Source organism: Lampris incognitus, chromosome 3, assembly GCF_029633865.1.
Source record: "Lampris incognitus isolate fLamInc1 chromosome 3, fLamInc1.hap2, whole genome shotgun sequence".
In the NCBI taxonomy this organism is placed as follows: Eukaryota; Metazoa; Chordata; class Actinopteri; order Lampriformes; family Lampridae; genus Lampris; species Lampris incognitus.
Window position 1 is genome coordinate 98,797,659 of NC_079213.1, and position 14,821 is coordinate 98,812,479.

At 43.6% G+C, this 14,821-nt stretch overlaps 2 protein-coding genes across 5 annotated transcripts in view; one reads left to right on the top strand and one right to left on the bottom strand.

Annotated features, from left to right (window-relative positions):
* Nucleotides 1-2,790: 2,790 nt before the first annotated feature.
* On the bottom strand, nt 2,791-12,616 carry scamp4 (secretory carrier membrane protein 4). 4 transcript variants are annotated; one of them, XM_056276335.1, is made up of 7 exons: nt 12,558-12,616; nt 11,515-11,541; nt 9,510-9,638; nt 9,130-9,286; nt 7,947-8,048; nt 3,135-3,222; nt 2,791-2,979 (listed from the first exon to the last, which is right to left on the bottom strand). In XM_056276335.1, exons 2-7 carry the CDS (start codon nt 11,519-11,521, stop codon nt 2,791-2,793), a joined length of 672 nt encoding a protein of 223 aa, XP_056132310.1. In that variant the 5' UTR covers nt 11,522-11,541; nt 12,558-12,616. The 4 variants fall into 4 exon arrangements, with proteins under 4 accessions (XP_056132310.1, XP_056132309.1, XP_056132312.1 ...); XM_056276334.1 differs by having other exon boundaries at nt 3,135-3,252; XM_056276337.1 differs by having other exon boundaries at nt 3,135-3,252; nt 9,510-9,607; nt 12,558-12,601.
* Nucleotides 12,617-13,635: 1,019 nt separating this feature from the next.
* chaf1a (chromatin assembly factor 1, subunit A (p150)) overlaps nt 13,636-14,821 on the top strand; it is a 28,577-nt gene continuing 27,391 nt past the window's right edge. The window contains exon 1 of the mRNA XM_056277705.1: nt 13,636-13,863. Within this exon, the coding sequence (XP_056133680.1) occupies nt 13,800-13,863 (64 nt within the window). The 5' untranslated portion in view covers nt 13,636-13,799. The remainder of the gene's footprint in view (nt 13,864-14,821) is intronic.

Here is a 14,821-nt window from a genome sequence, read left to right on the forward strand (position 1 = left end):
GGGTGACGCAACAGCGAAAACACCAACTGTACCTCAGATGTGTTTTTCTGTGAAAAACATCTTAACGACTTCCAACCAAACTAAATTACAGGAATGTAGCCCGAATCCCCTGTTTTTCACCGACTCTGTCACTACCGAAAGCCCTTGTGCTGCCTTTTGTACGTATTTGATGGAAGACCCAAGTAGGTCTTAACATGGTCCTGCATTAACTTCTTGGTATCGCACAGTAAGATAGTATTTTATACTGCCAAGAATAGGCTTTTTACAACTCAAGCTCCTGAGGTTTTTAACCATAGTTTAAAACCTTTAATTGGCAAATTTACAGCAAAACATTTGTCAACCACCAGCTAATTAATTAGTGTTTGGAGGCTGGACGGTTAAACATTGACTGGTGGGGGCGTCCGGGTGGTGGCTTAGTCGGGCGTCCCTACGGACACAACTGGCCGTGTCTACGGGTGGGAAGCCGGATGTGGGTATGTGTTCTGGTTGCTGCACTAGCGCCTCCTCTGGTCAGTCGGGGTGCCTGTTTGGGGGGAGGGGGAACTGGGGGGAATAGTATGATACTCCCACGCGCCACGTCCCCCTGGCAAAACTCCTCACTGTCAGGTGAAAAGAAGCGGCTGGTGACGCCACATGTATTGGAGGAAGTGTGTGGTAGTCTGCAGCCCTCCCCGGATCAGCAGAGGGGGTGGAGCAGGAATCAGGATGGCTCAGAGGAGCTGGGTAATTGGCCGGACACGATTGGGGATAAATAAAAAAAAAAAACAATGACTGGTGGCTAGTAAAGTTCACAAACCATGTACCAAACCTATGCAGTTTCCAGGGCACACTGAAGTCCATGCCAGTCTAAGCTCATCTTACAGCCACCATGTGTGTGTGACCTTGCTGCTGTAAAACTGGCTTACAATGTTGACTTGTCTGAAGAAGAAAGTTGTCCCTTTGAGTTTGAATTTTTGTAAAATACATCACCAACTTTTGTAGAGTATGTCTCCGGCTTTTATTTCTCTGTCAGTCTAGAATCATTACAAAACACTCATGCCTACCTATCTGTTTGAGCCACACGCACTTGAAGTGTGATTAAGAAAAAAGTAAGTTTACTGAAAGGTTTACTGTCAAATGCAGGAAGTGAGTTTGGCATTTATCAACACTTTAATGGGTACTAACAAAAAAACCAAAAAATCTTATTGGCAGTAAACAATAGAGAAGGACACTTTCAGTGGCGAGAAGAGGAAAAAAAATGTCAAGCCAAGAGGCAGGACGCCCCCCCCCCCCCCCCAGCTGCAGGGCCTATATTTACATGCACGTTTTAATATTATCAAGCCAGTGCAAATAAAATTAGCTGAACTGAAGCACTACTTGCACCGAAATATTCAATTTTTTTCAATCCGATTATACTCGATGATTTGAAAAGAATGAATTTAGCCCTGTACATTTAAGCAAAATGTGTGACGACTACATTTCTGAGACAATGCTGATATTTACATGTAAGATTACATCAGATTACCTAGCCACAGAAAAAGGCTGCGATGACCTGAAATGTGCTGGATTCACACTGTACCATCAAAAATCTCAGCCCAGTAGCAAATAGCCCAGTAGGTTTCTTTACTTTGAAAAATGTAAGGAAACCTACTGGGCTATTTACTACTGGGATGAGATAGGCTCTCATCCCAAGTAAACCTCATGTTTACTTGGGATGAGAGCCCATTAATACTGTTGAAGGGACTGCTGGGCTGCATGTAAACATGGTTAATAAACAAGGCAACCGAGTCTGTCCAGGGACAAACAAACTGTTAGAACAAGGACGACAAGGACAAGCAATAGTCACTTACACGACAGGTCACTGAGCAGCAAGTGCACCTGTGAAGCTGAATGTGGCATTGTGCAACCCTTAACATTGGATGTGAACGTTTTTAAGTGCTTTGGCACATACATCGGTGCACGGGGTGAGAAATCACAAGTTGTGGATCCCTCGTGTTGTATTCGCTGAAGCACAGTGCAGTCGACACTAAATAATAGAAGAGCATTTGTTAAAGCAAGAGTCGAACGAGGCAGTTTTTTCCCCCCACATGCAAAATCTGCTTGAAACATTTAAGGTGCGATGTAAGGATTTAGAGCTGAAGCAGACGAGCATTAAGATCAACCGCCAGGTAACATACAAAGTGAGGTGCTGCAATATTTATATATCATACATCGAAAAAAAATTGTTGCTGGATTAAAATCGTGCAGTTTGAAGTTGTTCCTTTCTGTAGCTCCGTTGGCACGCCACAGTGTCTGTCGTATAGTGCCAACAGCACACAGAACAACCCTAACCTTCATTAAATGTCCATAAGGCACACAGGCCTCCAATACGCCGATATCCTGAAACTGCCTGACAATGCTGCCACTCCTGCCGATAAATGTTGTCAGTTACTTATTTACAAAATAGAAGTTTCTCCGTAACATATTAATTTCTTTGCATAAAATCACATTTCTGTCTGTGCCTCTTCTAAATGTCAAAGAAAGAATCGTATTTAATTTGATAGAAAACATGTAAACATAGTTGAAAAGTAATGAATATTTTGAAAATAAAACTTCCTACCCTACCAATAAGGCTTAAAATGTCTTCAGTGAGAAAGTCTTGTTTGAAGTACACCCGTTTTCACAAATTGTCTCAAACAAGGAAAAAAAAAAAGCAACTCATATGGGTGGAAATGTAGACCAGAGATAAACTATACTGCTTTTTTTTTTATGTGTGTGCACGCCATACAATTGGCCAGCTATCCATCTCCATCTAGAGGTTGTTCATGGGTATCACCAGTGACTGTTGTCAGGGTAGCTGGGCACAGCGGTGGGGTACTGGGGCAAACTTGGGCCTTGGGCTGTTTGAGTGACTGCATTGAACCCTGCTTCCCTTACGGGTGCACTCTTCCACGCTCCAGTGCTCCACTCCTCCTGGGCGCGCTCGAAACTCCCGCCGCCACCACGGTACAGTCTGTGGACCTGGGGGGTGCAGAGAAAAGCCAGAGGGGTGCAAATGTCTCTGCGTGTTTCGTCTGTGCGTGATTTTACATGTGCTCATGCTGGCAGGGAAACGATTTGAGGGTGAGAAGGAGTGTTTGGGTGGGTGCGTGCCTCTTTGCACGTGTTGAACTCACCCTGAGGAGAACCAGTCCCATTAGCATGGTCACCAGAGTGAAGAGCACAGCCGTGATAAGCATCACTATAGCGGAGCCCACGTTGTAACTGAAAAACATCACTGTCGCAATCCAGCCACTTTTGCGTGTTGGTGAAGAGTGAAGTGAGGTAGCAGGGGGTTAGTACAAGACATGGCATTGGCAAATAGGATTAAATAAAAAAAAAAACAGTCGTTTTATGAAGGCATGAGGCAGTTTTGTGAAATCAATGCAAAGACAGAATGCTTTGACACAGCATATGATGGCGTATTATCAAACACGGTGCAACGTATGTGCTCAATAAGAAGGCTGACGAGGTTAAGAACTGATCCAATGACCAAAATTAAACCAACTGCACAACATGAATTAAGGCTGTATAAATAGTGTGCATACACAAATGTAAACATATTAGTAAGCATGTGCATCAATTTATCGAAAGTGTATGCGGGGATAGCGGTTCCTTTATGGTTGACCTGCTGTAACAGACTATATCTCCTGAGCGGAAAACACTAAAGTAAGCAGGACCTCATGGTAACTACCGCTTTCAGCACCATTCAGACCTACAGTTTACAACAATGACACAACAACAAGGGTTCTGCACCTTCACTGAGGTTTACATTGTCACATACATTTTCACCAGATGTAATGGAGCAAAAAAAAAAAAAAAAGACCCCAAATTGATGTTTTCTATTAAATATACAAGAAACTGAATTTATTTGTTTTTGAATTTTCCCCCCCTTTTCCTCCCCAATTGTACTTGGCCAATTACCCTATTTTCCAAGCCGTCCCGGTCTCTGCTCCACCCCCCTCCGCCGGAGGGCTGCAGACTACCACATGCCTCCTCTGATACATGTGCAGTCGCCAGCCGCTTCTTTTCCCCTGACAGTGAGGAGTTTCACCAGGGGGACATAGCTAGTGGGAGTTTCACACTATTCCCCCCCAGTTCCCCCTCCACCCTGAACAGGTGCCCCAACTGACCACAGGAGGTGCTAGTGCAGCAACCAGGACACATACCCACATCCGGCTTTCCACCCGCAGACATGGCCAATTGTGTCTATAGGGACGCCTGACCAAGCCGGATGTAACACGGGGATTCGAACCGGGATCCCCGTGTTGGTAAGCAACGGAATAGACCACCACACCACCTGGACACCCTCATTTCCAGGTTTTAACCATAACCCCAGTAAATTGTTGCTAGTTGGCTATGTTTTGAGCCTTCAATTTCTTTTAAGAAGTGAAATGCACGTTTGTTAGGATTTAAGTTTCGCTTGGGCCTTTTAAACTTTCACGTCCACTTTTTGTTCGAGGAACTCAAATCTCTGTGGTAGGCGTGCAACTTATTTTTTGGGTCACTGATTTTCCTGTTGCAGGGTGAACTGTCACCAAACCTTGGGGTATTGTTTTTTTTTTTTTATTAGTGGTAAAGGACATCCGGGTAGCATAGCGGTCTATTCCGTTGCCTACCTACACAGGGATCGCCGGTTCGAATCCCTGTGTTACCTTCGGCTTGGTCAGGCATCCCTACAGAAACAATTGGCTGTGTCTACGGGTGGGAAGCCGGATGTGGGTATGTGTCCTGGTCGTTGCACTAGTGCCTCCTCTGGTCGGTCGGGGTGCCTGTTCAGGGGGGAGGGGAACTGGGGGGAAAAGCGTGATCCTCCTCTGGTAAAACTCCTCACTGTCAGGTGAAAAGAAGCGGCTGGCGACTCCATATGTATCGGAGGAAGCATGTGGTAGTCTGCAGCCCTCCCCAGATCGGCAGAGGGGGTGGAGCAGCGACCGGGACGGCTCAGAGAGCGGGGTGGTTGGCCAAGACAATTGGGGAGAAAGAAAAAAAAAAAGGATTGGGGGGGGGGGGGGGTCCAAAATAAATAAATAAATTAGTGGTCAAATGTGTCTGTGAATCTCAGTTTTCATCCTACCACTGTCATCTTCAGTACATTCATCATTTAAGACCCTGAGCCTGTTCTGGTGATGTAATAACAGTCCCACCACTAAGATTTCTTAAAGATGAAGATGTGTGCTTATGGTCACCGTCTTATCTTTTCTTGCCCACACTGTAACCTTCCCATAACTTTAACAGATGTTTATTACTGGTATCATTGTCATTCAATATTCACACAGGACATATCTCTCCATGCTGTCTGTTCATGCTGCTGATCAAGGGCTTACACCAGAAAGTGCAGCCTCTGTACTTTTCTTGATCAAGTCCACTGCTGATTACAGCACAAGATATTTGCACGACCAAAAGAGATTTTTTTTTTTTATGTCTTATTTTGACAATGTTTTCTAGGACTGTTCTTTACGCCTCACCTTTTTCCTTTTTTTTTGGATTATTTCCCCCCTTTTCTCCCCAACTGTATTCGGCCAATTACCCCACTCTTCCGAGCCATTCCGGTCGCTGCTCCACCCCCCTCTGCCAATCCGGGGAGGGCTGCAGACTACCACATGCCTCCTCTGATACATGTGGAGTCGCCAGCCGCTTCTTTCCACCTGACAGTGAGGAGTTTTGCTAGGGGGACATAGCACGTTGGAGGATCACACTACCCCCCCCCCCCCGAACAGGCGCCCCCAACTGACCAGAGGAGGTGCTAGTGCAGCGATCAGGACACATACCCACATCTGGCTTCCCACTCGCAGACACGGCCAATTGTGTCTGTAGGGACGTCCGACCAAGCTGGAGGTAACACGAGGATTCGAACCGGCGACCCCCATGTTGGTAGGTAACAGAATAGACTGCACACACTACCCGGATGCCCCCATGTTGTCACCTTTTAAGATGGTAATTTTCCTTAGCCTCATCTTCAAAATGGCACTCTTTTCTGGAGACACTTCTCTAGCCTTCATGTTTATGACGACTGACTCAAGACTTCACAAGCAGTTTCTAAAACCTCATCCACGTGTGGACCATCAAATCTTTTTTATGTGAGCCCAACATAGCAGACAGAAAAACCTGGGCACTTAGAAAAACAGTTAAAGCCATTTCTGCCAATACTTACAATCATCTAAAATTGCGGTAGGGGGCAAAAAAAAACAAAAAACGTTATTGTTCTGTAATGTTCAAAAACGTACACATACAAATTACCAAAAGTAAAAGGAGGTATTCACGACTTGTCTCTGAGCGCAATTATTCCTCCATATAATCATATATGATGTTTGTTTACTTTTAGTCTTTAACCATATATGACTTTAGTCTATATTGCTTAGATAGATGCCTGAAGTTCATATGTAACAGAACAAAGGTAGTGTTACGAAGTGTCGTCACATGAACAAATAAAGGTCTGTTGTTAACTGTTAGCTGATGGCAGACGAATGTATGAGAAACTCACCGAGCGTAGTGAAGTCTTTATGCATGCTCAATAATCCAGGCAAGAAAATCACAGAAAGTTGAATCGGTTCATCTTGACACAACATTTACTGAGAGAAATGTTTCCTAACAGACCTAAGAGCGTCCGGGTGGCATGGTGGTCTATTGTGTTGCCTACCAACATGGGGATCGGTGGTTCGAATCCCCATGTTACCTCCAGCTTAGTCGGACGTCCCTATAGACAAAATTGGGACTGGGGGGAATAGCGTGATTCTTCCACGTGCTACGTCCCCCTGGCCAAACTCCTCACTGTCAGGTGAAAAGAAGTGGCTGACGACTCCACATGTATCGCAGGAGGCATGTGGTAGTCTGCAGCTCTCCCTGGATCGGCAGAGGGGGTGGAGCAGCGACCGGGTCGGCTTGGAAGAGTGGGGTAATTGGCCAAGTACACTTGAGGAGAAAAAGAGGGGAAAAAAACCACAAAAAAAACAGGCCTAAGAGTACATCTGTCACTCTTACAATGCTGTGATCGCAACCATTCCCAATCCTCTGTGAATCATACACATGACCATTGTAACTCTAGATAATGCTCACGGCAATTTGCATATGAAACTGATCGCTGGTTTCAGTCGTTATGCCACTGTATTGTTTATAATGGTGAGGATGCCTGCAGTCAGTTTAGACTGAAGAGGTCACTTAGATGAGTGATGAAACGTATCTGTCAACAAACATTTTGTCCAGATGAAGTGATTCAACTTTCTGTGATGTAGCGAAGACTGTGCTCGGTAATTGGAGACACGGCCCTAGTGAATTATGAGTTGAAAAATAAGGAGGAAAACTGCCCTATGAACTGCCTGAACGATTCGCTCATGTGAGCAGAAACTCTGTTATCAATTAGGGAGCTGGGTACCGGGTGGCATACCACATAACTCAGGCTTGTTTACAATAAGCATGACTCAGCTGTTGTGCTGCGTAGCATGAGCGAGGTGTAAAGGGGGAGAGCTGTCAGGGGAGGGCACGCACTCGTAAGGTTGACTTCGTGTGTGTCATGCTTAAGTATTATTAAAGTGTAACAAAACTATCACTGTAATTTCCATCAGCAGCCTAACTGAACGACAGAGCCTTCAGACTTGAAACCGCTTGTTCACCAGCTCAAAAACTGCAGCAGCAAACAACAGATTTGAATATGCAGGAAGAACGTGGATGTTGTACGACAAGCCAACCCTTCAAATGTCTTCACCAACCATTATGGAATTAATGATTAATGAAAGGCCCTAATCTTGGTTACAAAGGTCGTTAGCCATACTTTTAGGCCCTGGCTGGTGCCCTCTCCTTTCTGAAAGAGGCAATGGTTGTTCTTCTAGGCTGCTCCTGAAGTTTCTTTTATGACCCAATATAAGCCCTGGCCACAACTCTGCAATGAACATAATAATTGATCTAGTCCCAAATTCACAGCTGAATGTAGGTTACAGGAAGCCTCTACTCACCTAGTACCCCAACCAGATATGCCTATGGTCTGGATGAGAGCAAAGATACATTGAAGGAAGAAGATGAAAAAGAAGGTCATGAAGTTGAAAGAACTGTCAGCCCTGTAAACAAAAACCAAAGTCACGTAAGCTTATAACAGTGTAGAGGAATTTAAATTAGATCTGCAACACTGACAAATGACCATGATGTAGTCAAGTGATGAAGTCAGAGACCAGCTACCAATTAGTGAAAAATAAAACGGGTACAAGCCAAGGTTGTGATTCCAGGAGTCCCTGAATGCAAAACCACCTTGGGCATCTGGGGGAGCATTTTGCATTTCAAATTAAATTTTCACTCCTGGAATCCATTTTATTATTTGGTATTTTATTAGCGTTCCACTGTTTGCATGTTGCATTTAAAAGCACTAACAGCTGGCATCCGGGTAGCGAAGCAGTCTATTCTGTTGCCTACCAACACGGGGATTGGTGGTTCAAATCCTTGTGTTACCTCTGGCTTGGTCGGGCATCCCTACAGACACAATTGACCATGTCTGTGGGTGGGAAGCCGGATGTCGGTATGTGTCCTGGTCGCTGCACTAGCGCCTCCTCTGGTCAGTCAGGGCACCTGTTCGGGGGGGAGGGGGAACTGGGGGGGAATAGCGTGATCCTCCCACGTGCTACGTCCCCCCTGGCGAAACTCCTCACTGTCAGGTGAAAAGAAGCAGCTGGTGACTCCACATGTATCGGAGGAGGCATGTGGTAGTCTGCAGCCCTCCCCGGATTGGCAGAGGGGGTGGAGCAGCGACCGGGACGGCTCGGAAGACTGGGGTAATTGGCCAAGTACAATTGGGGATAAAAAAAAAAGGAGGGGGGGATAAAAAAAAAGCACTAACACTAAATTCAGACCAGAGGGGTCCACTAATTCATATACATTTCAAATAACAACAAAAACATGGCAGAGGGAGAGGTGGCTAAATGTGCTTTAAATTCAAAACACTGGTGTGAGGTAATTTGATTATAAAATTGGAGTTGCTTCATGATAATGAAAATAATTGATCTAACAGTGAATATTTTGTCTCTCAACAGCGGCAACTAAGTAGCTATCTGACAACCAGCTGTACTCTACAACCGTGAACCTTAAATATCTGATTTTGAATGTACTGGAACGAGAATGGGCCATGAAATTCTTCGGATTGAGTCTCACCTGAAAGCCTTGTACAGAGGTCTGAACCAGCAGGTGTAGCTGCAGGGGCTGAAGAGCACGAGCCAAAGCAGGGAGATGCCAAAGTTGGTGGCGCTGCCACCACCAGCCCACCAGGCAAGGCATGAGATTACATTCATACACAGTGTGCCAGAGTACACTGCAGAAGAAAGAGGGGGAAGGGGATGGAAGAGTGATTAAAAAGTGAAAGGAAGAAATAAGGAATGACGGCTGAACCTTTGCAATGAGAGAGAGAGAGAGAGAGAGAGAGAGAGAGAGAGAGAGAGAGAGAGAGAGAGAGAGAGAGAGAGAGAGAGAGAGTGACAGAGAGAGCGACCGACAGAGATAAAATGTGGACTGACAAATCACAAAAAGGTACTCACTCATCCAAAGGATGTAGACTTTCCGCACCAACTGTTGGTGGGGTGCAGGAATTTCCTCTTCAATGTTCTGGTAAAAGCAGGGCTTGATTTTCAGGAAACTAGGTAGGGGAGGGAAGTTATTTGTCCGGTCTGAAAACAGGAAACAAACTATCAGGTTGAATCTGTTTGCAAGTAGCTGAAAAAAAATCGAAATGAATAGAAATAAAAGTGAATCATAGCATTTTTTTTATCTGAATTTTTTGTTTTTTATTCAATTTCAACAAAGTGCTTACAAAGCATTTTACACAAGTAAAATAATATGAAAAGCAAAATATGAGCCAGTTTGTATAAGTGTTTTAGGCTGTATAAAAAGTGATATTGTGGTGATACACATTTGAGGGTAGATTCACCAGGGGCTGCTGCTCCTTTGAGGCAGACATTTCAGAGTGCTGATGTAGGCACTGCTTGGGGTTTCCAGGGAGCCATGTTTGCAGCAGCCTAGTGGTTAGCTGGTTGCCACGAGGGATTGTGCTGTATAGGTGTTGTTATGTGTGGCGAGTAAACGGAATTAACTCGACCTCTCCGTCTCCTCATTCCTGCACTCTCACAATATACAATTTATTTGAGGACACCGATTGTAATTGCTGAGGGTGCTATCCTAAGAAGTCCTGATGGCAAAAACCTGCTGACTATTACTCTGACTTTGGAATTACCAAAACAGCCCTACCCAAAGATCTTAGCCCGTTCTTTGTTTATAGACTGTTGGCAACGGGAATAGATACACTGCCTTTCCAAAGGAAAGCAGGTTAAGCATCTGTGTCAGCGAGCATTTAAAACTGAATCCCCAAAAGCGCCAAGATCACTGTGCAATAGCTGACCTCTGCACCAAAGGGGTAGAGCCCAAACACGGAGACTATTTAGTACCCATCACCAATGACAAACATACACCTAAATGAAAAACAAGTACACACAGTGTCATTGGTACGAAGCACCACTCTCGGATAGCCCCTTTGGTGCTGTGCATGTGGTCATCTACCACTTGTGTCGAATCTTCCACCTGCTAAGCATGATGATGTGTGAGTATGTGAATGAGTTACAAGCCTGGTCCATGAGGTGCTTCATTTATCCAACAAAAAAGGGGAAAAATAAATAAATAAAAATAAAACAAAACGAAACAGTGCAGTAATTAACTTTACCTGGTCTTAAAACTAATCAGTAAAATCCTTTAAAAAAAAGAACAAAATATTGTCTAAAAGCCAAAAATAATTTCTTTCAGCAAATTGAAGGCTTTAGGGTTATCATATTTATTGTGATGTGAAATGTGGTGACTAAACATCATCAAATAGTAGATAATTGATTGCACCTTTCTCCTAACGAATATTTACTCATGGAAAACTGTCTATTGGACTGATGATACTTTGCAGCTCATTTTCTATACAACACATTTCTGAATAGACAAACTGACTTTGCATTAAAATCATTGTATGGATTTGTATCATGACAGTTTTTTTGTGCAAGGTGACTGACCTGACTGGTGTCAGGTATACTCTTCTCGTGATCCTTGTATGATGTTTAACTCGAGCAATGCGCCTAAGCCAACCTTTTGATTTTCAATAACAACCACATGCACAATACCAAAGTGTCTTTTCTACCAATGTAAAGACAAAACATGGAGTGGTATGGTCTTACAGTGCCAGTTAAAAACCTTGCTGCAAAACGCTGATTCATATGGGCTGTACTTGTGATGCTGTGACTTTGGACATGAGTGGCTATGAGTGGATACTGGTCAAATTAAGAACAAACAACTTTCTACAAATCACTACATAGTATACATGAAGTGTACATTTAACCTGGAGAGAAGATGTGAGTGCAAAAGACAATATGAAATGCATTTTTAGAAAGTTTGTGATGAGCCTTTCTTCAACCAATAAGTAAACAAAATTTTCAATGACTGAATAACAGATAGTCCACAGCAAATTGTGTGTCAATGCCAAATTTGAAAAAAAAAATTAATGAAGTTGCAAACCTGTCATTTTGAGTTCTTAATTGGTTCCTGAAAAATAACAAAAAACAAAGCCTTAGTGTGAAACAGTCAAAATTTTCCATATTTACAACACTTTTACAACATCAACATTAACAATATGTTTCCATTGAATTTTCCATGACTGCTGGAAAACTCATCTCATGTTATCCCTCTGAAGAATAGACCTGGACACCACTTTTTTGAGAACGCCCTCTGGCAAGAGGCGGAGGTCCATCAGGACCAAAACCTCATGCCACAAGAACAGTTTCTTCCCTGTTGCAGTTGGACAAATCAACAGCCCCCCCATCAACAGGGCCTCCAAGGACAGACTTACTTTTTGCTGTTTTTTATTTTTTTCTAGATCTGTTTTATGAATACGGTTGTGCGTGTGTATTTTTTCCACATGCTTATTTTTTTAAATTTTAGTTTATTCTCTGTACCAACAACGCCAAGTTAAATTCCTAGTGTATGTAATACACATGGCAATAAAAAAAGAATCGCCGATTCTGATTCTTTAGTTTGTTTGACACGCCAATGGATTTGGCACACGGACAGCTTTGGAGACATTATTGCAAACACGCACTTGTTACTGAGTGTTTCAAGACTTACTTCATATTTACATTATCACTGAAGTATGAGGAATTGTAGTCTTAGTATTTAAAAAAAAAAAACTTCCCACTACTGTGGGATTTTTCTGAGATTCGGGTCTTGTTTGGTCATACTAAGAATATCATTAAAAGAGTTGTTATACAAACGTGAAATTCAAAATATTTCTTCATTTAAACGATCTAATGTTATTTAATGTTTAACTACTTTAGCACGAGTTTCTGCTGTGGTTAGCGTTAACTGTCGTTATAACAGTGGCTAAGGCTAGTCAGATAGCACCGTAGTGATGGGAAGCTAGCCTCTTTATTTGCTTAAATTGACCAACATGACACCAATTAACAGGTAGCGGAAACTTATTTAAGCTAATTCGTCTTCGCTTCAATAAAAAACACTGTTAGAAACCTGATAGAAAACGCTATTAGACAATATATTGGTCTTACCTTGTCAGCAGAAACAAGGGTTAGTGAATCATTGAGGATGCGCTTTCCGGAGCCTGGCGTACAGTGGAAGATAGTTGCGCTGCATAGTAGAACTTGTAGTTCCGAGCCGGTTCCAGCCTCATGATTATCACACGTTCGGCTGACAAGAAAACTACAAGTCCCTTGATTCGCGGGAATCGTGACAAACCCGTGACAACACGAGAGCGGACTCGGGGGCAATTGTCAGTATGCAGTGTTTTTGCTATTTTCCTTGTTCCTCTCTGATACCACCAAGGCATCCTTCGAGAGTTGTTATGACCGGTTGGAATTTTTTTTTTCCTTTTCAAAAATTAAAAGTCGTGAGAAAAACTTTTCAGGTAGAAATTCCATGATTTTTTAAGCAACAATTGGGTACGCTGCTGGAATTTAGTGGTTGTGTAAGGTATGCTAAACGAAAAAAAAAATCAGGGTGGTATATTTTAATGCATTGTTTGATTCTATCCAATGTAGAGGGCCCACCACCACTTAAAAGCTGTTTATCAGACTAATGAGAGACAAACACAGTGACCTAATATGAAACCCGAAACATCATGCAGGAGGCGGGGCCCGCGATGAAAAATTTACATTGCATGATTTTAAAACTCAGCTGGGTCGGAAATTTGTTGCACGGTGTGTGTGCGGAGCGTCACCGTGGGCGAAATTCACCGGTTTTCCTTGCGGCGGTTCAGATACTATAGAACGCCTTTGACTATCCGTCCAAACCGCTTATCTCGGGGTCGCGGGGATGCCGGGGCCTATCCCAGCAGTCATTGGGCGGCAGGCGGGGAGATACCCTGGACAGGCCGCCAGACCATCGCCTTGACTAATACGGAACAAATTCGCTTTGAACGATTGTACACATTAGGGTGATTTAAACTCGCCGCGCAAACGGGCAACTCCGCCCTGCAAAACAAACGTATCCTAGTTTTTAACCTCTTCCTTTGGATTGGCCAATCAGCGACGCTTATTGTTGCACCTGACACACTCCCGCCAATTCTGACTTGGGGAGCGCGAGGCAGACGGCGGGGGCATCGTGAGAGCGTGCGGGGAATACGGAAAAGAGTCACACAAATGACACAAAATAGAAATATATCAACAAATTCATATGTGTGTGCTTCATCGCTGGGAGAAGTTTGTCAACGTCTGTAAGAAACGTTTTATTGCTTTGGTTTTGCCTGGCCGAAGGAAACTCGAAGTGAGTGGAGCCTCTGGATATCGTTGGTGATGTTGGCGGCGGAAAACCCAACGGTGGACGGGGACTTTGTAACAGCTACCCCGCGTAGACGAGGTATTGTAAACGTTCTCGTAAACAGGCTAATGGGAAGCGAAGCTGTCGGGATTTTTCTCGAATGCGCGACACTGCAAGCTGAATTGAACACATTTTCATCTGCGGCTCTGTGAACGTACCCGGAGCACAATCTAAACAACCGCAGCGAAATGGATGCCGCGGCTAAATGAATTCGTTCAATCGTGTTAACACGCTGTATCTATGTATTTGATGTGTTGTCAGTAACGCACCGAAACAGCAACTGACTGTAAGGGTTAAGACCTTTGCTGCCGATGTAACCTGTGGTAAGGTTAGCGGTTATCCAACGTTGCTAATGCGTTTGCGTAGGTTAATACACTTGGTTAGTTAATGTGAACTTGGGTTTAATAACGGGCCAAATAACTATCTTAACGACAGTAAAGCACAAAAAGGTTAACTGTAATTCTACGGAACCATTCAATGTTCGGTTAACCTTAAACCTATCTTGCACTTGAGTAACGTTATATCCACGGAGTCTTGGATCAAGCAGTAGCTAGTTTGGTGGGGAAGTAGCCCAGCAAATCTCTGCACTACTCTTGCTAATGTCAGTCGTTTGCTAATCTCTACCAGGTTAGCAGATTGATATTATACGCTAATTTAACAAGATTTGGGGTTCATGCTAGGAGACAAGCTAGCCGCGTTAGCAAAATGCCCCGAAGTTGTCAGTGCCACGATTAAATGAGATGGGTTTTCATTGGCGATGTTATAACGCTGTTAACCCTAAATTTGTCCGATAACAACTTTCTAGTTTTAAATTCTGAGTCAGCAACATGATGTCAGTCGTTTATTAATCCTTACCAGGTTAGCAGATTTGCTGGTGAAATAATACGCTAATTTAACAAGACTTGGTTTATGCTAGGAGAGAAACTAGCCGTGTTAGCAAAATCGCGAAGTTGTCAGTGCCACGAATAAATGAGACGGGTTTTCATTGGCGATGTTA